We start from the raw sequence: 27,766 nt of genomic DNA on the forward strand, positions 1-27,766 counted from the left end.
TAGAACTCACTCTGTAGACCAGGCTGGCCTACAACTCAGAAATCCACCTGTCTCTGCCTCCCAAGTGCTGGGATTAAAGGCATGTGCCACCACTGCCCGGCCTAAAGCTTGTATTATCTTAATAAGATTAAATTTAAGGTCATTTTCTTGTACTTCATGGGTGTTAGGATTTCCAGAGCTTGCTGTTGTAGGATAGATGGCTTTCTGGTGTTGCCACATTGCCCTGGCTTTTGTTGATTGTGTTCTTAAGCTGAACTTCAACCATCTGGTTGTCCCTGGTGTTAGCAGGCCTGGTTGTCCCTCATGGCAGCAGGTCTTTGGGATTGCAGGTAGAGCTGGTTGGTGGTCTTGGGTGACAACAGGCTTCCAGGGATGCAGGCAGAGCTGGTAGTCCCTAATGGCTTCATGCCTCTATTTGTCTTGTGTGGCAACAGGCCTCCAGTGATGCAGGCAGAGCTGATGGTCCCTAATGGGTGCAGGCCTCCAGGATTGCAGGTAGAGATGTGGAACAGAAGTTGGGGTGCAGAGGGAGCAGGGTATTCCTTGTGGCTGCTATGCTTGCTGGGAGACCTTGTATTTGCCTGTGAGCAGAAGATTAGTGTGTAGTTAGTGTGATCTCACCTGATTGTCCTCATGGCAGTAGGCTTCCAGAGATGCAGGCAGAACTGTGGCCCTGGGAATGGTGTACAAATCCAGGATTTTGGAGTTGGGTTTTGTGCAGGATGAAAGTTTTGTGGGTTCTTTTAAATGCAGGCATCTAGTTTGACCAGAACCATTTGTTGAAGATGCTGTCTTATTTTTAATTTGTATTTTTGTCTTCTTTATAAAAAAATCAAGTATCTATTCATGTGTGGATTTATATCGTGATGTGTTTCTGAGTGGATCGAGCTGCCACTGCTGATTCCTGTGAATTGAACTGCTGATTTCCTGACAATACAGATTTTATTTGTTCCAAAGAACAATTTCTAAACAGATCCACTTTCCCCATATCTTAATAATCTTTTTTTCCCACTACCTCTGGTGGATGGTAGGCTAGAAGAGATGTTAAAGCATTTAAGAACCCTTATTAAAAGTAGGTTTTGAAAAAATCAAAGCTGCAATGTAGTGTCCTTTTTATCTCTTCTGACTCGTGGTTTGACCTCTTTTTTTTTTTGTCAGATATTAAAATTGATACATCAGCTTGCTTCTTAGTCCATTTGCTTAGAATACGTTTTTCCACCCTTTTGCCCTGAAAAAAACATCTATCTGTCCTTAATGCTAAGGTATTTTCTTTCTTTCTTTCTTTTTTAAATGCAGCAGAAGGATGTATCCTGGTTTCACATCCTGTCTCTTAGCCTATAGTTTTTGTCTTGTTTTGTTTTGTTTTTAGGGAATTTAGACCTCTGATGGTGAGAGATACCAATGGCCAATGATTGTTATTCCTGTTGTTTTGTTGTTATTAGTGGTGGTGGTATTGTGTGTTTCCCCACTTTTGATTTTGCTGGTCTTGCGTATTTATTCCTTATGTTTTCTGAAATGTACTTAACCTCTTGGTTAGAGGTTTCCTTCTAGTATTTTATGGAGGGCTGGATTTGAAGGTAGAGATTGTTTAACTTTAGTTATATCATAGAATGTCTATTTTTTCCATCTATAGTGATTGAAAGTTTTGCTGGGAATAGTAGTGTCAGCTGGCATCTGAGGTCCCTTAGAGTTTGTAGAACATCTGCCCAGGCCCTTCTGGATTGGCTTTTAGCCTCTCCATTGAGAAGTCAGGTCTAATTCTAATAGGTCTGACTTTATATGTTACTTGCCTTTATTTCCTTGCAACTTCTAATAGTCTTTCTTTGTTCTGTACATTTTGTATTTTGATTACTATGTGCTGAGGATAATTTCTTTTCTGGTTCAGTCTATTTGCTTACTGTCTATATACTTGTTATATGGAAATGGCTGTTTAAGCTCTTTATCTCTAGTTATGTCATTTTGTATATGTTTATGAATTTTTTGATCATATAAAGTAGCTTTCTAGTGTTCATTAATATAGTTTTTCAGATTTATATAGTGCTCTGTTGTGCTGCCTTATAACTTTTAAATTTCTTTTACTTCAGCCATTATTCCCTTTCAGTTATTATGCTCCCCGCCACCATCTTCCCCCTTCACTTTTGTTTTGGAAAGAGTGGCTGGAAGGCTGTCTGTGGCCATGGCATGGGCATTGTTTGTGACTCTCAGTTATTTCTGTGCACTACATATCCAGAGTGTGTGTATGCGGTTCCCTTTGATTGTTCTCCTGCTACTCTTATGTCTTAATGGTATTCCTTTTCTCTTAGAAAGTATGTCATTTGTATGTTCTTTCACTTATCCCCATGTTTGCTCTTATTATAACATATTTTAGACCATTTTAGATGCTCACCTGTGTCCAACATTTCCTAGGCATCTTTTGATTGCCTGCTGTTGCTTTCCTAGGACATTGTTTTTTGGGTAACAGTATTCCCTTATATATTTAAAACTTTAAAAACTCAATCAATACTTAAGATCAGTTTAGATGAACTTACAATACTTAGTTTTTTGAATATGTGCTTTATAATTTCTTGACAATTCTGTGGTAATGTTATCCTCTGCATGCCAAAGGTAATCTTGGATCTTATACTCAGGCTATCTCTATTTAAACATGAGAGTTTTATGAAACTATTTCTATTAGACATAAAGACTAAGAAATGCTTCACTGGTGATATTGTATTCAGTGCAGGAAATATGTCTTTTCTTTTTATGTTGGCTTAATTAAGTAGTATCTAAATTATAAATTATTTTAAAATAAATTATATTGAGAAATATATTCTTACAGAAGAGATATCCTTAGAAATGATGTTAAAGAAGTCTTAGCTAATGTTTTGAACATTTATTATGCTATTGATATTATATCATGTTCATAGTAAAATGGGATTATACATCTTTATTGCTGGACATCAACATCTTGGACTTCCTATACTGTTTTAAAAGTGTTTATAAAACCTTCCTGATTGTAGAATATGGAAAGCCATTGCCTGGTTGGTCCTCTGGACCTAGACAATCGATCTACTGTTTAGAAAAGAGTATGCCAACATTATTGTAACTGTTTATATTGACCTTATCTGGAGTGATGCTGCTTCATGGTGGTTTTGAGTAATGTCTGTCCTGCTGTATCCTCCAGTGTCACGAGGGAGTTACCAACATGACCGACACTGGTGCTGCTGTTTCGTTTCTATCTTTATACACAGCCCTTTCGCGGATGAGGGGAGTAGTCTTTCTTTCACGAGCCTGGTGTGTCCTTGTTTGCGTGACAGCTTCCCTGTTGATTTTGATGGATCCTGACCATGATTGATTTCTGTTAGCTACAGTTGTGTTTAAACACTAAGAGCACTCAGTTCTTGCATGTTGTGTTGTTATCCTTCCTGAACTGGGAGGCTTATGGGTTGGTTTTCTGTCCTTTCTCTTCATTTCTCATAGAAATTGTATTTCTATTTCTTTCTTGTAACTCTTCAAGAAAAACTATGTTGTGAGCCAAGGTATGAAGCCAGTTTTGATAGAGTATTTGTAGCCTCATTCAGTACCAGGAGTATGTAAAAGGAATATGAAACTCCTTGTCCATTGTGCTGTATGTGTTTCTGTCCAAAGCTGTCTACTGAGTCTGAGAGGATGGCCCTCCAAGGGATGCAACATGTCAGCATGTGAGTGTTAAGGTGTGACAAATAGCAAATGTTATTTTTTAGAACATTAGTCACATCACCTTTTACTATACATCTAGATATTCTCAAAGGTACTTTGGATTCTTTCATTAGATTCGTCAAATGAAATCAAAATTAGCCCAAAATTTAATTTACATTTATAATGTGTTAGTAGTACTGTTATTTGAACTCAGTTATTTACTGAAATATTTTTAAATTGTTTATGTAGTCAAATGCATTGGCAGCTTACTAGTATTCCTATTCTTCAAGATCATTCTCACCATTGCATATTAAGAGCAAAATTAAGAGTATACTCTTAAGGTACAGAAATGGCAATGCCTTGAATATGGACTATTAACATCTCATTATTTTTGGAGAGCAGCAGTAGATAGGAAATATTGACAATAATAAAATGAAAATGTAAACTTAGCAACCTGTGTCCATATTTAAAATTAATATTTTATGAAACATACTGTCCAGCATAATGTCAGAGAAACTGTTAAATACAGAATTTTATGACTAGGAAGGTATATATTTTTAAACTTTATTTGGATTTTTTTTTTATTTGAGACAGGGTTTCTTTGTGTAGTCCTGGCTGTCCTGGAAATCACTCTGTAGACCAGGCTGGCCTCGAACTCAGAAATCCACCTGCCTCTGCCTCCCAAGTGCTGGGATTAAAGGTGTGTGCCCCCACCGCTCAGCTTATTTGGAAAAATTTAAAGCATACTGTCAAATACAGATCTTCATATAAAAGTTAATTTTATAGGTAACATTATAAAATTTTATTTTTTGACAGAAGTGTATTAAAAGTAAATTATAGGTACTCTGGCATTTTACCCAAATATTTATATATATGTAAATCTTAACAAAAATCAAAACAAAAAGTATTCATCATATTATCATGATTGCATTTCTACTTCTACCAATGTCAGATACACTTTCTGGATTTGGGGGGTGTTGGTGGTGGTGGTTTTTTTTTTTTTTTAGTTCTGGAACATGGAAATGTGATTATCTTATAGAAAGAATGGTCAGTTTGTTTGCAAAGAGATAGTAGGAGTTGTTTTGGATTAAAGGTATTCCCTCAAAAACAGATAGTATTCTATCCTTAATACATGTGATTAAGACCTCATTGAAAAATAGGGATCAAAATAATATAAAGCCATTTATAGGAATAAATGGACTAGGAAGGGCCCTATTCCAGTACGATTTTGGGAGACTCGAGAGACAAAAATGAATAGAGGAAAGCTGATGTGAACACAGGGATTCCCATATGCAAAGATGGGATAATTTAGCTACCAGCACAGAGTAGAGGAGGGTGGCCTGCTTATCTTTCACAGCCTCAGGGGTACTATCTAGAAAGTAATGTTTTTATGATTTTCATAAAGATAACAAAAATCACCTGATTTATTTTGTTTTATAAGTATTCATATTTATGAAGCATGGCATATATTCTGATTAGATATTATTCCAAGTAGTTACTCTGTAATGAGTGCTGGCATAAGATTTCTAGGTTTAAATCATTTTAACCTTAGAGTATCACTTTGAAGGAGATACTATCCTTATTTCTTACATGATAAAACTGAAATTCAAAAGAAACAAAGTAATTTGGCTAGACCACAGGTAGGCACAGGAGGTAGAAATGACCTCAGACTTAGGGTGTCTGATTCCAGAGCTCATGTTCTTGACTGTGTATCTTGAGTTCTATGAACTGAAAGCTGCACTTTTTTTTTTTTTTTGAGGTAATGTAGCTCACTTGTACTCAGTTTCTCATTGCTTGAAGATTTCACCCTTAGCAGGAAAGGGAATCTATGTTTTTCTCATTAGCTATGGCTGTCACTCACTCCTACCCTGGAATCAGAACTCAGAGCTGAATGAATAGAGGTGTCCATTATTAATTGGTTAGTTTGCTTTTGTTATAGAAGTGATTGTTTTTCAAATCTCTTCTTCCTCAATGCCCCTCGCTAGTAATTGACGCCTTTCACTTATTCAGCCATTCAGAATTTCTCCTGACTCCTGTCCATGTATTATGATAACTGGCCCACTTCTGTAGGTTCCATCTCAGCAGCCTGCTCTGCCTCCCACTGTTGCTGTTGTACCCAAAAAATGCTACTGAAATGATCCTGGCAGTGGCAGCGTGTTCCTGCTGTCTGCCACAATGCTTTATATTCTTGAATGAGAGAGATTTACACAGCCTTTATATTTTGATATGTCTCAATGGTTGGGCCACTTCCTACCCTTCACATGGCTAATCCACTTTCTGATATTCTCGGGTTATTACTTACTAAAACCTATATTCTATCTTGGCTGCCTCATACCCAGACATACAGCCCTCTTGGGCTGCATTCCTGGCACCTAAATGACAGTTTTATTCTCTGTCTTCTGCACCTGTAAGGCATGGTGTCTCTCCTCCTTCCCAAGGATGGGGGAATCTCTCTTCTTTCTTCTCTGTCCCTTGCCCAGGAATCCTAAAGTCCTGCCTCTGTCTGCCCTGTCCAGCCATTGGGTATCAGCATCTTTACTAATCAGAACCAACTGGGGCTAGGGTCCCTCAGTCTTAGGTGTGGGACACTGTAAACAGGTTTGGGGGAACGTAATTAGCATAAGAATACAAACAGCTACATCCCACTGCCTTTTGCTTACACTTTCTGCTGCTCTTTCCCATTTAGCCTACTGCCAATGCTTCTGATGCTGTTCCTTGCCAGAGGTTTTCAGTAACGATGTCCTGGCTTCTTAGAGCAACCTTCAAAGTCTCTTTAAAATACTCCAAGTCTTTCGGCCTGTGCTGCTTCCACTGCCCTCTCTGCTGCCAGCACATACTGACACAGACCCTCTCTGACTTTCCTTCCTGTGTTGTTTCTTTGTTTTCATCTCTAGAAGTCTATATCTAACCTTAAATGTTGCTTCTTTTTCTGAGTCTCTCTGATGGATGCAGGCTCCTCCTGATCAGAAACTTCACAGGCTGTTTATTGTTCTCAGAGCAGGTGTTGTCTCCAGATCTATAAATGTGTCCACTTCACTCATCCTTCCTTTTGTGTGCTGCCAATGACCAAATCTCAGCTTCTGGTCAGATGGATGGAAGTTCAAATCTCAACTTCACAAGCTAGTAGAAGTTTGTTTTGCAGGGAGCACCTAACCTCATGCATCCCATATTGTAATTCTCCAGAAAGGCCTTAAAATAATGTCCTTTTCGGGAAGTTTGAATGGTTTAAGAAGCACCAGCACTAGCCTTTTCCACTTAGCAAAGACCCAATAAATATGCATTTTTCTTTTAAGCTTGTAATTCCCAATAACTTATTTTGACCCCTGATCTACTGAACATAATTTGCTTTATTCTGTCAGTGTGCTGCTAGTTAAAGTCAAACAGAAGTTTGTAGAACTGAACATGAAGTATGTCCAGTGTGTCCTGCTTCCTCCCTTAGGGCTGTCTAACTTTTAAATACAGAGAGAGAGAGAAAGAGAGAGAGAGAGAGAGAGAGAGAGAGAGAGAGAGAGAGAGAGAGAGAGAGAGAGAGAGAGAGAAATGATTTTGTATATTTTTAAAATAACAAATTTTCATGGACACACTTAAACCCTGATAAATTGCCTTGTGGTTTATAGGATCTACCATGATGTTCGGGTGGGATTTACCAGGAAGAATAAGTGTGGATTCAGACTTTCAGTAGGAGTGGAGAAGCTCCTGAGTTGTGTGTGGAGAGCTGTCTCTGTGGAGAGGAAACTACTTCCCATGCAAAGTGCTTCAGGAGACTCATCACAGATGCCCTCTAATCATCTGTGGTTTCACTCACTAAGCTACAAAACCAGAGCATTTAAAGTCTGACAGCTTCAGGTGATGAGGGAGACTGGAAGTGAAAAGCCTTAGCAGCATAAAGCTGGAGCGCACAGTGTGTGGGACCTGCTCTGGCCAGGCAACAAAGAAAGCCGAGTTTTGAGACAGGCTTGCCCAGTCCAGGAATGTGATTTTTATGGTTGTGCTCAAGGAGAATTTTAGTTCATTCATTAGTCAAGGCTATGATTTATTGGTTGTCTGTCAGATCAGCTCTCAGGAAGGCAGATACTAAGACAGAATTAGGAGTTCAAGAAGTTTATGGAGGACATTTGTGATACTGGAAGTTCTAGGCAGGTCTCATATCCAGCTGTGATGTTCCAGAGCAGACTGTCCATCAGAGGAGATGCCAGGTGGGAAGAAATGGCAGTATGTCTTTTCCATGATTGGTTGTGAGTAGGAACTGTCCAGGAATGCTGTGGCTCAGATTGCCAACTGTCTGTCAAATCCCAGCTTACTGGGCTCCTTACGGGAGAAAGAGCAGTTCTCTTTTGATGAGCTTGCCCGTCAGTGGCTAACACACCATCTTCCCCTCAGTGGCTAACACACTATCTTCCCAAACAAAATAGTTAAAGTTCAGAGTCCATGAAAGCATTAGCTTAACCTAGGTTCTTGCTTGGGTGTCACAGACATTCTCTGAAACAAGAAAGCCTCCTTGGAAACTGGTCTTGGTAAAAGGTAGTTACTACTATTTCTATTATTTTTTAAATCACTTTATAGATATTATGATACACCTTCCTTTCATTTACAGTAAATTATACAAAACAGCTAATAGAGAATTATGTGGAACTATGATTATTACTTAGTGCCCTAGATCTCTGAAATCAAAAGATAGGGGAGCAAATGGGGCTCTCCTACAAACAGAGGGAGAGAAGAATTAGTACATTTAGAAAACTCTTATGATGCCCATGTAAATGCATTGAGAAGCTAGCTGTTCAAGTATTCCTGTGGCTCATCTTAGTACAAGTGAATATCCCCTTTGAAGTAATGATTTGAGTCTTGAGTTTCTTAAGATTGGCTATCTAAAATGAGGGGAGTATCTATTTGTTTGTTTAAAGTAAAAACTACTAATTACCTGTTCCTTTACCTTTCATATGATTTAAAAATTAACTCAATCATACTTCACCATGTATTGGAGATTGGCTAGACAGTGAATAATTTAGGCTTCTATAAGTTTTGAAGCCACCCGTGGGTCTCTTGTTCTCTCCTTCCATCATTCCTCTTCTTCTTTTCTTCCTTCCTTTTATAATCTCATAAATTTTCTTAAAATATACCAATATAAGATCTAGTTTTTGGCTTGTGATGGGTGCTGAATTCTAGTTGCCATTACTTTTACTTCAGTGTAACTTCAGACATTGCTAAGTTCTCGGTCATACTGGAGGGGCATCCAGTCACTCTGGCTTGGCTTCCAATCCTTCTTCTCGTCATTGCTTCAGTGACTTGGAGGAGTTGTTGGCTACTGGGGTGCTCAGTTGTCTCCTGGGTGAAATGAAGCCATGACTGCCTGGCTGGCTGTGCTTGCTTGAGTTAATGAAGCAGCTTGTGAACTTGTGAACATATTTTACAAGTAACTGTTTAAAATGGAGCTTAAAGAAATGGTTCCTCCTAGGCTCCCCTTTCTTGTTTGACAGCATTTCCCAAACCCCACCACTCCCCACACTTCCTTTTGAGTCATTCTAGCAGAAACATAGACTATTTACTTAGTATATTAAGTTTTGCATAATCTGAATAAAATTTATTAGTCCATACTTTGATTCCTCAGGAGAAATTAACTTCATTTCTTCTTGTAATCTCTACTCACTAAAAGAGTTACCCCCATATATCTCCATTCAAATTACCAGTGAAATTTTCAAGAGTGTTTTAGAGAATTTTTCCTGTTCAGTACTTGTAAAAACTATAGAAATATATCAATATTATGAATAACAAGCTAAACTAATCGCTCAGATTCCAAACGAGGATGAATTTTAAAAGGTATGTAGGTTTCTGTGATCGAGTTGCTCGTTTTGCAACTGTTCTGTTGTATATTCAGTGGCTTCTTGTGTTAATTTGCTTGCTTGCTGTGACTGTTAAGACTCAGGCATTTCTGGTTGCTCTGTTGTTGGAGGCTGTGACCATGCGTGATTTAGATCACTTAGGTCTGAAATAGTTATTGTCTAAAATCTATTTAATGTGTCTTCTCTACTGTGTTGCCTTTATACTCCTTACTGCCTTTTACTCCGGGACCGCCCGTGCTACCAGCACTGACCCGGCTTCCCTTTTTGTTCTACCTGCCTTTTGCTCTAGGAGGTGACTGTGCTAACAGCCCCTTCCTAGCTTCCCTTGAATTGTTGGACAAAAGACACACACACAGTTTGTTCATTTTCAACTTGTCTTAGAACACAATTGCTGGGCGTTACTGCCTCCCTCCTGGAAAAGTGTGCCCTTACCAGTTTGTTACCTCTCTCTCCACTGGGCCCTAAACTTCTGTGGATAGTCCCACCTAGCCTCTGTCAACCATCCTTGGCCACCTATAGTAGTGGCCGTAGGCCCCAGCTTCCCCCAGGCCTCACAGAGTTGCTGTGTTCTTCTCCCTCCGAAGCATAGCAGAAACTCATCTCTTTTTCCTTATGCCTGCCTTTTCCTTCTGGGACCCGGAAGTCTTGCCAGTATCTGCCACTCATTAATTGAAGAACAGGACCTTAGATCATTACTGCCCCCTTCACCCCTGCACTGTCAGCTTCTGTCTATCAGGGGTGAACCCTGCACCTGACACATTCTGGGCACACTTGGTGGCCCAAAGCTCAGGTATGACCAGAATGGCTAGAGATTCTTCCCAGCTATTGTCTCCTCACTTCCCTTTCCTTGTTTACACAAGAGAGTAAAATGTAAACCCTTCTCTTTCCTTTCTGAAATTCAGACTTTCTTCTATGTCTCTCTAGTTCTTGAGCTGTTTGGTCAGTCTTTGCTAAGGATCCAGAAATTACTTCCCTGTGTAGTTTGGAAGTCTCTGTGTGGGGTAATAATTTAAGTGCCTATTAGCAAACAGAAGGGGCATAAGCATTTTGAACTATGGCCCTTACTGTGGTCTCTCTCTTCCCAGACTTCTGTTTAGATTCCTTTCCTATTACAGTAGTCTTGAATGAAGTGTCACTTATTAACTTAAGTTGACTTTAAAAGTGATCACTCATGCTAGCTAAGAACTGGCTCCCTTTCTGTGACCTATTTGGCTTCAAGGTCTATATAAATAGAATGGCCACCATGACGTGCCTGCAGGACCTCTTGCTGTGGATGGTCAATGACCGAGTATGGCATAGTGCATGGTGTCCACTGCTTAGATCTTGTTTGTTGAGCTAATGTTGCATGTGAAGATATTTTATACATATAGTAATTACTTTGGTATATGAAATAAGGCCATTTACTGAATTGTCGGTGTTGTGTCCTTCAGGATTCTTCTTTGCAAAGGATATTATTTAGTTCTTGAAATAAACAAAGGAAAGAATACATGAGACACAATGAAAGCAAGAGCTGATTGCTTGCTTGATGCAAAACACCCAGCTACTCAGGGCCTAGACATCAGCTTCACCTATGGGAAAAAGAGAAAAAACTCCTAAATACATATTTCAGATTGTTCAGCAAACATATTGTTCAAAAGTGGAAGAAATATATTTGTCCTATGTTTAGAAATTCCAAATATCTTCATATATATATATATATATATATATATGAATAAAGAATATATATATGTATATATGTATATATGTATATATACATATATATATATATACATTCTTTATTTACATTTCAAATGTTATTCCCTTTCCTTATGTCCCCTCCAAAAACCCTCTATCCCATTACTCCTCCCCTTGCTCACCAACCCACCCATTTCTGCTTCCCTGTCCTGGCATTCCCCTATACTAAGGGATCGAACCTTCACAGGGCCAAGGGCCTCTCCTCCCATTGATGTCCTACAAAGCCATCCTCTGCTACATATGGAGCTGGAGCCAAGGGTCCTTCCATGTGTACTCTTTGGTTGGTAGTTTAGTCCCTGTGAGCTCAGGGAGTACTGGTTAGTTCATATTGTTCTTCTTCCTGTGGGGCTGCAAACCCCTTCAGCTCCTTGGGTCCTTTCTCTAACTTCTCTATTGGGGACCCTGTGCTCAGTCCAATGGTTGGCTTCAAGCATCCATTTCTGTATTTGTCAAGTGCTGCAGAGTCTCTCAGGAGACAGCTATATCAGGCTCCTGTCAACAAGCACTTGTTGGCATATACAATACTGTTTGGGTTTGGTAACTGTATATGGGATGGATTCCCAGGTGGGGCAGTCTCTGTATGGCCTTTCCTTCAGTCTCTGCTCCACACTTTGTCTCTGTATCTCCTCCCATGGGTATTTTGCTCCCCCTTCTAAGAAGGATTGAAATATCCACACTTTGGTCTTCCTTTTTCTTGATCTTCATGTAGTCTGTGAATTGTATCTTGAGTATTCCAAGAAAATATCTACTTATCAGTGAGTGCATACTACCTGTGTTCTTTTATGATTGGGTTATCTCACTCAGAGTGATATTTTCTAGTTCCATCCTTTTGCCTAAGAATTTCATGAATTCATTGTTTTTAATAGCTGAGTAGTACTCCATTGTGTAGATGTACCACATTTTCTGTGTCCATTTCTCTGTTGAAGGACATCTGGGTTCTTTCCAGCCTCTGGGTGTTATAAACTAGGCTGCTATGAACATAGTGGAGCATGTGTCCTTATTACATGTTGGATCATCTTCTGGGTATATGCCCAGGAGTGGTATTGCTGGATCCTCAGATAGTACTGTGTCCAATTTTCTGAGGAACCACCAAACTGACTTCCAGAGTGGTTGTACCAACTTGTAATCCCACCAGCAATGAAGGAGTGTTCCTCTTAGAAATCCCAAATAATATCTTCTATTTGAGATATTCTAGAAAGAAACATTGAAGAAACTAATATGTAAATACTAAATTTTCTTTCAATAGGTTTTCTATTTTTAAATGCAGGTTCTAATACTCTACTGTCTTGACACTACATTTTGAAACATTGCTCAAATTGCTAAATGTTTCGAATACATATGAAGCAATATATTGTTAAGTTGAAACTGCTTTCATTTGTAAGGTCTAGTGGGTGTGGTAAAATGTGTCTGAGATCTGTGAAACATTCCTCTGTCTTTTGTCACAGAAATGTGTGGCCAAACAATTCTTCATATGGGGTATACTGTGTCCTTAAAACCACTCCCCCACCAAGGTAATCAGAGGGAAACTTGTGTGAATTACTCTCTGATTCTAACAGTCTGTCTTTCTGCTTGGAGAACTTGTTCAAAATCTGAGTGACTTCCAAGGAGAAAGGTGGCAATGAGCTGGGCTGCTCTGAATGTCCAGCAGAATTACCTTGATCCTCCATTCTTAACTACAAGCCACAGGATGGTTTGGGGTTTTTTATTTCTTGTTTTCTGTTTAACACTATTACTTCTGACAGGCTGCTCTCTAGTGCTAACCTCCTACAGGTAAAGACTTTAAATGTTCCTGCTGTAAAAGCATTTGCACTCATCTGCTCTGCCCTCTGTACTTAACACGGTTTTAAGTTTCAGAAAAGGGATTCTTAAAGGGCATAGCCTTGTAACCTATGTGAGAACAGATGAAAAAAAGTATGTGGTGGTCTCTGGAATCTCGATGGCTACCTGAAGGGAAGGCAGGTAGGAGCAAGGTTCAGTCTGAGCAGATGATTAAGCAAGGGTTTAAGTTACAAAGTTACTTGTCCTGCTTGCTAGGGCATATTTCATCTGCCATGAGGTTTAATAAAGAGTTGATCTAAAGTCTAGAGAAGTTTTGTTTAACTTTCAAGTTCCTATTTAAGACATATTTAAACTATATAATTCATTGATTATTTTGTGGTGTGTATGTGTGCGTATTATCTGTCTGTGTGCTTGCGTGTGCTTGTTTGTACCACAGTGCATGTGTGGAGGTTAGGAGGTCAGGAGACAACTTGTAAAAGGTTACTCTTTCCTTCTGCCATGTGAGTTACAGGTGGGTCTCAGGTATCTTTGGGTTTGGTGGTGAGGGCTTTGCCCATTGAGCCACCTCACTGGCCTACCACTTATAATTTTCTTAAGACTTAATTATAAAGGTCATTTCTTCAGAAAACAAAGTATTATTTATTGGCTTCTCCATCTCTTCCAGGTTTATCTTGCAGACTATGGACTTTCCTACAGATATTGTCCCAATGGGAACCACAAACAGTATCAGGAAGATCCCAGGAAGAGCCATAATGGGACAATAGAGTTTACAAGTTTGGATGCACACAAAGGAGCCGGTAGGATTCTCTTTTCTGTTTTATTTCAGAAGGATGTTGGAGTTGAGAGTGCTGAAGCTGCTATGTCCCTTGCATGCTCAAGATGTAGGGTGAGCACTCTGGGAAGATTTTTGTGGAAAATGGTGAAGTCCTGTTATCTCAGTAAATATCTGAAAGAAATCAAAAACCATGTGACTAGAAAGAGCTTGTGGCTCTTGAGAAAGGAGCAAAGTGACATTCCTCAGGTTGAGAAGTCACAGGTATGTGACTGTATGTGCGTGCGGCTGCTAGGCTATGGTGAGGGGCATCAGAGGCAGTGGTGGTCATGCATTATCTTGTTTGCTTTGCATACTTCTCAGAGCCTTGAAAGAGATACTCTTTCAACAACAGCAGTATCTTCTGAACCCCCAAAGTGTTAACTTGGGAAATCTCTCCTAGTCGCCTTTCATAGATCTTACTTATTTAAACTCACTTTGATGGTATTGGAAACACATTTGCAGGTAAATTACATACATAGCCCTTTTATTGGATATTGATTGTACTGCCTTGCATTCCAAGGCAGACTTAATTCAACAATTCCCTAATTAGTTAAAGTCATAACCTATGTCTTGTATTCATTTACCATTAATTAAACCTTAGCTGTTTATTACTCTGCAGTCCAAATCCAATAGCCAACCCAGAAAGCCATGGAAAAGGAAGTAGGAGGTCAATATCGAAAATATATGGTGCTGAGTCCCACTGATGGCTGCTTTGCTCACAATCAATATACTCAGTGCAACTGTACTTTCTTAGTTGCTCTGTCAGCAAGACAAAAAGTCAATTCTAATGTTATGCTAGTGAAAAAAATGGCGATTATTAAAAAAAACTTTGCCTTTCAAAATTATATTCTTTGCAAACTTTGTTTATAAAAGTATTGTCAGATATAGTAAAGCAAACAGATCCTTTTTAAACAGCTCTGAAAGAGATCATCTTCACTGAACATCAATTAGACATGTGCACTGGCAATGGTTGTTGAACTATTCCCCTAAACTAATACTTTCTAATGAGCTTTAGTTGGTGCAAACAACTGTATATTATTGCCTTTCCTATTAAAAGGACCATTGACCATGTAATACAGAGGGTGTTGATCATTTTCCAGAGTGATTAAACCCCACAATCTTTTAAGGAAGGACACCAAGAAGGTGTGTGTGTTGACTGTGTGCCACCTTCTTCTAAGAAGATTGTCAGGGGACAGTTTCTGAATCACAAGTTAGCTTTTATACTCTCGAATAGAGTAAAAGAAATCATAACATTGTCTTTCTCAAGTAAAGAAAAGAAAGGATCAGTATTGCATAACTTTCATCAGTTACATTGTTAATGACATAGTTAACGCTTAAAGGTAAAATGCTACTTGGCTTTGATTAAGTTAGGAAATATGGAAAAAAGTGATGATTGATAGTGTCACTTTTTAAACAATTTATTTAGATTTATTTTTTTTATGTATATGAGTTTGGCCTGCATGTAACTTTGTGCATGCATGCCTGGTGCCACAAAGGTCATAAAAGGTCGTTAGATACCTGGGAACTGGAGTTCTGGATAGCTATTAACCACCATATGGATGTTGGGAACCAAACCTCTGTCCTCTGCGAGAGCAGTAAATATCTTTAACTGTAACTGTGACGTCATCTCCAGCCCAGGCAGTGGTGCATTGTAACCTCGTTCCACTCATGCTCAATGAGTGGAGTAGAAGAACTTTTGCCAAGCTAACATGATATAAAATAGAATCTTCAGAGATATAAACTGATTTCTTACCTAGTGTTATGTTTGGAAACCTCATCGCACAGATTCTCAAGCATTGTTAATGTTCTATTGCTGATTCTGTAGAAGGGACCATTTGCCTGGAGGAGGAGGAGGAGGAGAGTGTATTGTGTGTTGTTTTAATCAAAGCTTGAGCCACAGTATTTCTAAATATCCTTTAGTTAATTTTGCACAGTACTTTTTATCTTCATAAAGTATTTAATACAATTTTTGCTCTGTTCTCAAACTTTCTTCTTCCCAATCATGATATATATACATTGCTTGGTACACATAGATTTCACCACTCTGGGTATTGGGGAGAAGATTTGGCTCAGCATGATCATAGAGAAGGTGCTGGCATCCTGAAAGAAATATAAAGGAAAGAGACAGGTGAACTATTTTGATATTTGCAGGGAAGCCTTGTGCTTGAATGAGTATTCATTTTATCACAGATGGTCCAGCTTTCCTTTGAAACAGTACATTTCTTTCATGCATTTAGCATGTTAACATTTTTATAAATATATATCTGTATGCCCACATGTCTAAACATATATTTACATGCATTTGCTAAATGTATGTGTATTGGTTCTAGTATAGAAATGGAAGATTAGATACATGAATTAACATTATTTGTTACTTCCCATTGAATTTTACAAAATAAAGCATTTCACCTTAGAATTTTGTTAGAAATGAACTAATCATTTAGCTGTATTTAGAAACCAGAAAAAAGGATTCAAATCCTGTATGCAAATGGAGAAAATAAGATAAATATAAATATTCACATGTTTACTATTAACACAGCCACTGTGTGGTTTAAGATCAGAAAAAAATATTTTCCTAATTTAGTCCTGAAAGCACTGCAAAAGCAAGCAACAAGAATACAGAAGAGTTATGACCGTGAAATTAAGACTATAGTTGCCATTGTTTTCCACACAGCAAGTCTATCTTTGTATAGTCAGGAAGGGGTGTGTTCACCCTGAGCAGGCTGCTTACTGACCTGGACTCTCCTAGTGGTTATCTAGACACTGAGCGCATAGTGTCTAATGATCCATTCAGTCCTTTTCCCTTTGTGTCCTTTTTTTTTTTTTTCACTAAATATGTCACATTTTTAAACTTTTTTTATTATTATATATTTTCTTTCTTTACATTTCAAATGATATCCCCTTTCCTGGTTTCCCCTCCAAAAAAGACCCCTATTCTCTCCCCTTTCCCCCTACTCACCAACCCACCCTTTCCCAAATTCTGGCCCTGGCATTCCCCTACACTGGGGCATAGAGCCTTCACAGGACCAAGGGCATCTCCTGCCATTGATGACCAACTAGGCCATCCTCTGCTACATATGCAGCTGGAGCCATGAGTCCCACCATGTGTACTCTTTGGTTGGTGGTTTAGTCCCTGGAAGCTCTGAGGGTACTAGTTAGTTCATATTGTTGCTCCTTCTATGGGGCTGCAAACCCCTTCAGCTCCTTGGATCCTTTCTCTGGCTCCTTCATTGGGGACCCTGTGCTTAGTCCAATGGATAGCTGTGAGCCTCTACTTCTGTATTAGTCTGGCACTGGCAGAGCCTCTCAAGAGGCAGCTATATCAGGCTCCTGTCAGCCAGTACTTGCTGGCATCCATAATAGTGTCTGGGTTTGGTGATTGAGTATGGGAAGGATTGCCAGGTGGGGCAGTCTCTGGATTGTCCTTCGTTCAGTCTCTGCTCCATACTTTGTCTCTGCAACTCTTTCCATGGGTATTTTGTTCCCCCCTTCTAAGAAGGATCGAAGTATCCACACTTTGGTCTTTCCTCTTCTTGAGTTTCTTGTGGTGTTTTGGTTGTATCTTGAGTATTCTGAGCTTCTGGGCTAATATCCACTTGTCAGTGAGTGCAGAGTGAGGTTACCCAATCACAAAAGAACACACATGGTATGCACTCACTGCCCTCCATGTTTTCTAACTCTTATTCACATTGAGGGAGTGTAGATGAAAGGGAAGGAAAGAAAAGTTCAGGTGTGCTACTAAGAAGATCACTAAAACCCAAAAACTCTGCAGAGGGGCATACCAAGATGACATGGAGGGACAAAAGGATGGATGGAAAGAAAGTAATTCCCAGGAGTGCTGATGAATACTGTGACTTTTAAACATGGCAGTTGCTCTGCTAACCTCAGTACTCTGTGTGACCTCAGGGTAGTTTCTGCAGCTGACTTCCTTCATTCAGTGTAAAACTAGAGCAAGAACATTAGGCTTGTTCTTCATTATTAATTTTTCGCTCCATAAAAACTAGCATGTACGAGCACTGACATACTTTGTTCTTGTTGCAAGATAATTAAAGAGAATTATATGTATGTCAAAGACACTGTTTTAGAATTTGTTGCATTCTTAGTAATGTTAAGAAGCAATATTTGGATCAATGTGTAATATGGATTTTTGTAGATTTTTCTACTCACTGAGGCATGCAGTCAATACCTAATTTCTCTAGAGACAGTCTGCATTTAACAGAGCAAGCTTTCTTAAACACTTCAGACCATGGCATTAAGTATGTAATACCTGTTCTAATTTGACATCATTGATGACCATAAAATATGATATCTAAATTGTATTTTAAATGTCTATTTGGTTATATAAGATATCCAGTGTCAAAGAAAAATATGCTTTAAAAATATTTTTGCCATGGAATCCAAGTCTTGTGATGCTTCTTGCATGGTTTCATTTTGTTTCAGGACTCTGACTTACAAAATACATGTAAAGGAAACTAGGAGTGTCTTTTCATGTAATAAGCTGGTGAGATGGCACGAGGCCCACAACTTACATTCTACAACTAAGTCAAAGGACCAAACTCATGTTTCTATTACAGGATATTAAGCAACACCATTAAATATTGACATGCCCTATATTTCCCAAAAGTCAGAAAACTACAGTGTTAATATCTCGTCTTTGGTTAACATGCAAAGATGATGAAGTCATTGATTCTATGTGACATTTGTAATGTTTTTACATTTGATTTTTTTTTATTACATTTATTTTGGGTGGATGGGGTACTGTGGCCTAGGTGTAGAAGTTAGACAGATTTGATGCTTTCCTTCTACCATGTGGATACCAGGGGTCAAACTCAGGTCCTCAAACTGAGTGGCAAGTACATTTATTCACTGAGACATCTCATTCACATACCCCTTTGACATTTACACATATCTCTTTAAGTTATAATATTACTTGGCTTTTAATTGAACTGTTTGATTAGGAAGATACAGTGCCTAGTACCTAAATGTAAAGTCTTCTTGCTTTATTGAATAAGTTTTCCTAGTTGCTCTACATTACACACACACACACACACACACACACACACACACACACACACACACACACAGAGAGACTTATGAGGACGTAGACTGTAAAAGGTACTAAAGAGAAAAAGCAAACCCAGTTGTGAGGTTTCTCATTTATTTGGAACATGATACTTTGCACTCTACTCCCCTCCAGTCCCTTTTGGAATCATAACAAGTGCTAGTACATCAGTCAGACTTTGCTTTGCTGTGACAAAATGACAGAAAAATAAATCTATAAAAGAAAGATGTCTGTTAACAGTCTTAAAGGTCCCAGCGTGGTCTTGAGCTTCCTTGATGCTGGGTGCATGGTGAAGCTGCACACTGTTGGAGTGGGGTCATGTAGCACAGGAATTCAGCATGGCATCCAGTGAGCAGAAGAGGAGGAGCTGAGAAAGAGGAGCAACTGTGAATGCCTTCTCAGCAATGACTAGTCACTGGCTTCAGGAAAGCTGGCTCTCTACCTCTTACCCACTTCCAGCATTATATTATTAATGTATCAAAGGGGTAAAGCCCTCAGGATCATGCCCCCATCCTCATCCCATGGGGCACATGCCCCAGAAGCTCCTCCAGTCTACCACCAAGCCCCAGTAGAGAAGTCTGTGGCAGACACGTGACGCTCAAATCATAACAAGAACCACCATAATATTTTCTTGTTCTTTGTATATTTGAGTTGACAAAATTTTCAACAAAACATTCAACAGCTAGAAGCCTAAAAAAAAAGTATAAATTATTCCTGCCATTAATCACCGCCCCTTTTAGGTTATCCTCTTGTTCAAACATTTCTATTTTCCCCTAATTTCAGACTAAATATAGTAATATGTTAGGCACATCTTGACGACGAGAAGCAAGTGTTTTCAAGTTTGCTTTATTTCCTACTAAATCTTGTGTCTTCTTTGTCTTCCATAACATTATAAGAAATGAAACTAGAAAGCCTGTGTACACTGCCCAGATGCATTTGCATTAACACACTTTCATTCTTCTCTTTTTACCTTTATTGACTTGGTGCAGTTAATTACCTTACTTTAGAGTGCATACTAGATCTCCAGTATGACCTTTCTGGTGATTATATACCAGGTTAGATAGACCATTAGTTTATAAACCAATATTATTAATAAAGGCTCTGTTATCATAATGGAGTGATGGGCACGGAGCTTTCCAGAAAGGATGATTTCGAGGAGAATGTTGTCAGTAATTCAGCGAAGATGGGATCTTCTACTTATTTCTTTATTGCACAGAGTCTTTTGTGTTCTAAGTTAGAAGGTCTGTGTCATGTAGCTCCTGCCATACTGAAAAGTAGTGAGATACTATCAATTGGATGATTCTAAAACTGAGGAAGGCAGCCATCATTAGACAGTGTGCTTTCTTCATTCTGAAGGAAGTGGCTCCTGAGTTGCTCTGTCAGGCTTGCTCTCTGATAGGAAGTATTTCATTTAACCTTTTGCACTGCAGTTTTCTTATTGCCAATGTGATTAGTAATACTGACACTACTGAACTGATTAAAAAGTAATAATGCAGTCCTCCAGTATGTGGTGCAGTGGCTGTTCTCCATAAATCACATAGTTCTTTTATTTAATTATGAATTCTAGAGTCAGCTATTTCTGGAAACTGTTTTTTTTTTTTTATTATTTTATTTTTTCTGAAATAGAACTTGAGTCCCCACCTGTGCCTATTTTTTATTATTGCTATACTTGGCAATATTTTATCATTTTGAAATGTTGAGCAATTGCAAACAACATACTCTCAGTGAAAAGAGTAATTTGCCTTGCTTCGTGCTACTAAGCACAATAACATTACATGCTAAATAGTATTTGGAAACTAATTTAGGAAAGTTGAGAGAAAAACTCTTGATAGGAAAATTGCCAAACAGAAAGTAAAAGTTTGAGTTATTGGGAATCTACATGAGGACCTACAAATAATGACAACATTAATTGTGAAACGCAACTGAAAACCGTATGTAGTTCACTGAATTACTCAAACGTATGTTTGCAAGAGAGAACAATTCACAATGTGCTTTCTACCTAGGTGAATACAGTGTATTAAGGCAAATAGACTGTCTGCATCATTGAGCTGCAGAGCCAAGGATGGAGCAGGGCTGGGGATGGGATTCCAACCTTGCTTTGTGGATTCCTACTCTGGAATTCTTCTCATTTCTTGGTTCAGTTGGCATTTCCAATGAATTAGGAAAGTTTACAATGAAACAAGCAGCTTTAAGATTTAAAATACTTTGAATTTCAAATAAATTATTTTTATTTCATGTGTATGCATGTTTTAGCTGCAGGCACGTATATGCATTGTGTGTATGTCTGGTGTCTGCAGATACCAGAAGATGGTGTTAGTCCCCCTGGAACAGATGTTTGTGAGCCCCCATATAGATGTTGGGAACTAATTCTGGGTCCTCTGCTAGCATAACAAGTAATCTTAACCACCAAGCCATCTCTCCTATCTCTAAAATTTTCCGAATGGGTATTCCATGCTGGGGGTGAAACTGAAAATCTTTGCACCTGTAAGACATGTGTATTCTACTGCTGAGTCACCCTTAGTGTCCGCAGAGATTTCTAACAGTTTCTACTCAACTATTGTTTTTGAGTTAACAAGCATTACACTTATTCTCTGTGCAGTAGCTGGATTGTGGACATGAAAGAATTTAATTCCCTAAAACAGTTCAAGAGATTTTGTCTCTCTGGGATCGAGTTTCAGCCAGAGAGACACACTAGAAAACATTTTTGATGCTTTTGTCATGCTTCTTAGGCTAGGAACACTTGACCATTCTGTTTAACATTAAAAATGTTTCTGTAGCACTGGGAGCACTAGTAAAATGTTTACCTTACTGATTAATGGAGCATACATAGTAAAAAACTGATTTCTTTTTTTTTGAGACAGGGTTTCTCTGTGTAGCTCTGGCTGTCCTAGAACCCACTCTGTAGACCAGGCTGGCCTCGAACTCAGATATCCACCTGTCTCTGCCTCCCAAGTGCTGGGATTAAAGGCATGCACCACTACGGTCCAGCTGAAAATTTGATAATATATTTAATTATGTAAGACTGAACTATAATAGTGAAGTGAACTCAACTCTCAAAGGCCTGTTTTACATGAAAACCAGCTTATGAAATATTGGTTTCAGCCATGTCCCTCAGTTAGAGGTGGCTGGAGTCCCTGAGAAGGTTCATTCTACATTCATTCATTCATATTAGTTTGTTTTTCTCTCCTCTTATGTGTAGCCAGTATCCCCCAAATACATGTCAGAATATCCTTTTTGAACAGTAAAGGATGTGAATTTCTCTAATTGATGCTAATCAGGAATTCCTGTAATAGAAAAGGGACTTGTGCACACATCTGTACAAATGGAGCCATTCCATTATTAATGGGAGATTTATCACAGAAGAAATCATTGCATAACAGCATGGTAGAGACTATGTTTTTATTTTAATACTAGAGCCAAATCCTGCATTAGGAAATTGTTGAAGTCCATGCACAAAATAAACAGCACCCATGGGCCTGGCCTTCTACTCGATTGAAGGGCCTTTAATAACCCAGTACTCAAATAGCAGTTAAGATCAAGTATGTGTAAGGGTAACCATGCACTGTGCTTTTATAACAACCAGAGTAGCTACAATGTATAGCACCATTAAAACTATATATGGTAACCCAGAGTAGCTACAAATGTGGTGGCACAATTGTTCTTAGTGGATGCCTATATAAATTAAAAAACTAGTTCACTCAGTGACTTTTTAGAGTTTATTTCATTAAGGACAATGAAATGGGATACCTGTTTACAACAGCTTTAACAACCACATATTGCTCAGGATATTATATATCCCTGCACAGATGAACATTCAAGTAGTAGAATAAATATAAATACCACCTTATTGTTTTTATAACAGCTTGGAATGCTTATAAAATGACTTTATTTTATAGGCATTCACTAAGCGTGTTAGTTATTAATTCAATGACTTATTACCAAGTGCCAGTTGAATTTAATAAGTCTTAGGTCTCACTGTCTTTTGTTATAAGGTACTTGAGGAAAAAAGATATCAAATTGATATGAAATTAGTCCACAGTATTTAAGAGTTTGCTAATTATGATATTTACTGGGATCTGATCATGTTCTTTTACTATGTTTTAAGAAAGGCCATCTTAAAATAATAAGTTTCTATTTGGCTTCAGAATTTCCTTCTCCACCATACCTCTGGATCACATTCCCCCTTATAATTTTAGATTCAAGACTAGTATTTTTGTGCGGAGCTTCTTATATCTGAAGATGATGTGTGTAGCACTTGGGAGCTGTGTGCCCATGGTTGTGGTTCTTCCACAGAACTGCAGGTCTTCTTGGGCCTGGTTTTAAAGACTGCACACTAGATGGCAGTTTTGTCATATTCTTCTGGCTTCAAGTGCAACCATTGGTGTGACAGAATAGGAAAGGCCGTCAGTGTTTAGTCTGCATTCAGAGGGTCTCTGCATGACCGCGGCAGACCCCATGGACTTCCTTGAACATATGTTAACAATTTAGCTGCAGACATTTATTTCTTTGTTTTACTGCTTGGCTCTTTGAGAAAGTGTTGGTGCCGGGTTATGGGTTGTCTGGATCATGTCAGAGGCCATGGGATCAAGTTCCTATGACAGGCTAGACTAAGGAAAGATGAAGTTGGAGGAGGTGAAGAAACTGGCCCTTACTTGAGCAGCAAGCCGCTGCCTGTCTGTGGACGGAGGCCAAAGACCTAGACGGTTAATGTTACTCCAGCTGAGTAAACATGACGCTCTGCCCATTTGGCTTTTTCATATTTCGTCAATGGGAGCTCACTCAAAGATTTCTCTATTTCTCACGAACTTTCTTATCCTCCCCTTTCTGCAGCCCCTTCCAGGAGGGGTGATGTTGAGATCCTTGGTTACTGCATGCTGCGCTGGCTCTGCGGGAAGCTGCCTTGGGAAACAATCCTGGAGGACCCTGTGGCTGTCCAGACTGCTAAAACCAAGTAGGGATTCTCCAACACCCCGCCCCTTTATGCAGTAGGACCAACAGCAGGGACTAGAAATGGCAGAGAGAATTGCCCCTCAGCCACAATGAAAACAAACAAATGTCATCAGCTTGAAAAATCCTCTTTAAAAACAAGAATCATGAAGACATAAAATTATCTATACTTGATAATTTTACAGTGCAGATGTAAAATAGAATATCAGTTTCCAGACATGCTGTTTTCCGGCACTTGGATCCTCTGGAGGTGTTTACAAGATGGACTGTTTGTAAATTAGTGTGGACCTGGGTATGGAAGTAGTCTGGTTTTGGTGTTGTCGATATCCACTGTGCAAAGGGACAGGGTGAGTGGGAGAGGAGGCCTTGTGTTTCTCACATGAGAACAGCATACCTCATATTCCTGTCTCTAAAAGCACTTTTTTTTTTTCTTTCTTGAGGTAGAAACAAAGAAAACTTTTACATGAGCTATTTATATGAAACATACTTGGCAGCCACATAAACCTTACAAATATAGTCTACATTCAAAGTTTATTACCTTGATTCTGTTAGCACAAAGAGGTCAGTTTTAGAACAAAGTGTGCTTTACAAGTCTCTCACTGGTCAGCAGGTCCAAGGTACAGAGTGGACACACATTCTAAGGTAGGCTGAAATAATTAGGTATGGAGAGGGTGCTGTGCAGCAAGGGAGTGGAGTTTCAGTAAGACAGATAATGAAAATAGACACCAAGAGCAGCTCAGCCAGATGAATCTTCAGATTTAAATGTTGTTTTGGACTGGGTCTCATTCTGTCGCCCATGATGGTTTCAACCTCATAATCTTCCTGCCTCAGCCTCCCACGTGCTGGGATTAGAGATGCAGCCACCATACTTGGATTCACTGTAGGCCCAAGACAGTTTGGGGCTAAAGGCTAGAAATGACAGATCTCTACAAACTGACATGTACAGTTCTTGTACTTGGAATCTTGACCACTCTAGTTCCTGACACATTTGTGCAAGTCCGACCGAGTTGGAATTCTGATGAGTTCTGTTCATTTCAGACCTCGTGTAACTGGCAACCTCCACACTGCAGGCAGTGAACCCACAGGCATGAACACTCTGTAAGCAGTTGTTGTACAAACTTTGTGAGCTCAGTTTAACTAATTTATGTAGTGTACTTCAGTTAAAGGCCTGCATTTTAACCTAACAATCACTGGCAGGCTTTCTTTTATAAGACTAATAAATGGATTGTTTCAGTCTTGTATCAACATGTACATAGATGATAACATTTTGATAACTAGTGGATATGTCCACATGTATTCATGTACAGTAAAAGGGTACTACATAAAATGGGGTTTTAATAAGTGATATATTACCTTGACTTTACATATGTTAATATCATCATTTTAATTTGATTAACAATATAAATCCAAATACTAGTAGAGCTTATATATTATATATCCAAATTAAAACATCTTTAGATTTCCTGTGTAACAAGTGTTCCTTTATTTGCCTGTGAAGGTGTAATGTGAGGCAGGATGGCAGGGTTGGCTACAGCTCCGTGTCCTTCTGTTTCTGTTGTCATGAGTCACTTGAGATCACTACGTGTACTGCTGCTTTTCTGCTTGTGTTTCTCTGTGAATCACTCACTTTACTTATAATTTTAGTTGAGGCTTTATGTATTTTTGATACAGTAAATTAAGAAAGTGATATTTAGCCTCAAATACTGGAAAGCATTTACCAGGTATTTGTTGTATTGATATTTCTTGTTAACTTATTTAACCTTTGGGTTATATAAACTCTTGCCAGGGCAGAACAAATACACATAGAGAACTAAAAAATCACCCCTTTTCAGTGATCGATACATGAGGAAAATGACTCCATGGAGACCCCAAGCCATTTGTGCCCACAGTTCATTAGGGAGACAAGAAATGATAAAGACACAGAGGCCTCTCCTCGGTGGAGGGTCTATTTTCCTACACAGAAACATGAGAGTGGATATTGCTAACATGCTAACCTTTGCTATCCGTGGAAGCAAACCTCTGCCAAAGGCCCCAGGATATTTATCCCAGACTCTCTCTCCCTAGACCTTTATCTGTTGGTTCCCAGTTGGTAGAACTCATCCTTAGGAAGATGTCACATGTATTTTATGGCATACTGATGTCAGTGCTATCTCAGAGACCACACTAGATTCTAGGCCTTTTAGCTATAGACTACACCTTCATAGTCACATGTACTTTTCAAAGGACTTTCTAGGTTGTCGCACCCTGAGATTTACTCTGCACCTAGAGTTGAAAAGTTCTTGCCTAGAAGGCTTTTCCCTGAATTCTACTATGTTTAGATGCATTGATAGTATATCCTTGGCATCAGACTCTTTGAAGTTTTGATGCAGGTTGAAAAAGTCAGTGTGAACCAAGTTTCCATGCTTACCACTTAGCATATCCTTTTGCTGCCTTCAGTGACATCCACCCACACACCTCTAAATATAAGAGGAATGAAAGACTTTCCCATCCACACCTATTTTTTTTTTATGTATTTTTTGTTCTAATTTAGGAAACATTATAGCAAACATTCTACAGTCCTCATTGTGTTTGCTAATCCTCCCATCCATTACAGTTGGGTACAAAAAGGGTACAATTGTGTCTTATCAACACAGAATCAGTTTTATGTTCTACCTGAAGCAGGGAGCCTGCGCTGACGATACTCACTGTATGCTGTCTTTTTGTTTAGCCTGCTGGACGAGCTCCCGGAGTCCGTGCTTAAGTGGGCTCCTTCTGGAAGCAGTTGCAGTAAGTAGGAAGATAAAACCTCTCTTGATCTATGAGTCATCCAGTAGCCACTCTGTGGGTGTTACCTTACCCACTCCCCTTCCCACAGGCCTAGAGCTTCAGGATCACAGAGAGTTTGCTAAAGAAGATGTTTACGTCATCTTTGACACTAGAGCCAAACAGTGGTGCTCCAGAGACTGCCTAGCTCTTATGGGTTCTTTGTTTGTTTTTTAGAATTTTTAGGTTTATATTTTGAGAATCATTCATAGATTATTCAATAGCAACTGGTATTTTTAGGATTAAGATATATTTGAATGGAGATAAAATCAACCTATAAAAAGACTATTTTGAGTCAGTATATTTGAAGAACTTAATCAGGGCATGCCTGAATGCTATTTACACCTGGGTCACATTATACCAATCCGCCAACAAAACTTTTTAGATAAGAAAATCACCTGATTTGGGCAGGTAGCAGTGTATGTTACAATCAGTTTTTTCCTTCAAGTTTCCAGAGGACTTTTTCTAAATTCTTTGACATCATTATCAGTACAAATGGTAAACAGACCTGGTTGCCAGTCCTCTCATTTTTATACGCATCTGTGACCCATGCAGTGACTTGAGCATGAAGCTGCTTGTCTTATAGAAAAAAGTGAGCTCACATGGCCATCAAACTTCTCCTCTACTAGGGCAGCTTAGCAGATCTCAGCCTTTAGTTGACATGTGCGAGAGCACGTGTACACGGCCCTATAGCGAAGTCTGCACATGTGTGAGGAGAACAGTAGCAATATCATGTTAGCCCTCCATTCACAGCCCAACTTCACCTGTGGACCAAAGAAACCAGCCTAGGCCTGTTCCCACCTCCATTTCCTAAGTCCCCTTGAGTGTCCTTGTGCCAGGCTTCCCCTTGCTGTGACATTTTTTCTTCTAGCAGAAGGGACAAGCTGAAAATTGCAAGTTTAGTTGTTTGCTTTATTCTGTAGCCACATTAAAGAACTTGCTTAAACTGACATTATTCTCCTTTGACTAGCCTTCTTACCCTGTCAGAGAGTATGTATATTTCCTCAACAAGACAGAGCATGATGGATCAGAGATACCATTTCCTTTTAAAATTATATGCCTCTCCATGCAGATGATGCCAAATTTACCAAGAGATCGAGCAATCAAGGAATTATCTGTCAAGGCAATCCGCAT

The 27,766-nt window shown here is 39.0% G+C and overlaps 1 protein-coding gene across 9 annotated transcripts in view; it reads left to right on the forward strand.

Annotated features, from left to right (window-relative positions):
* The window catches only part of Vrk2 (VRK serine/threonine kinase 2), a 119,749-nt gene that overhangs the window by 78,405 nt on the left and 13,578 nt on the right, over window positions 1-27,766 (forward strand). For all 9 annotated transcript variants that reach the window (XM_031342084.1, XM_031342087.1, XM_031342082.1 and 6 more), the window contains exons 8-10: window positions 13,672-13,804; window positions 23,714-23,834; window positions 26,538-26,596. In XM_031342084.1, coding sequence (XP_031197944.1) covers window positions 13,672-13,804; window positions 23,714-23,834; window positions 26,538-26,596 — 313 coding nt within the window. The remainder of the gene's footprint in view (window positions 1-13,671; window positions 13,805-23,713; window positions 23,835-26,537; window positions 26,597-27,766) is intronic.

Source organism: Mastomys coucha, unplaced genomic scaffold, assembly GCF_008632895.1.
Source record: "Mastomys coucha isolate ucsf_1 unplaced genomic scaffold, UCSF_Mcou_1 pScaffold22, whole genome shotgun sequence".
Classification (NCBI taxonomy): Eukaryota; Metazoa; Chordata; class Mammalia; order Rodentia; family Muridae; genus Mastomys; species Mastomys coucha.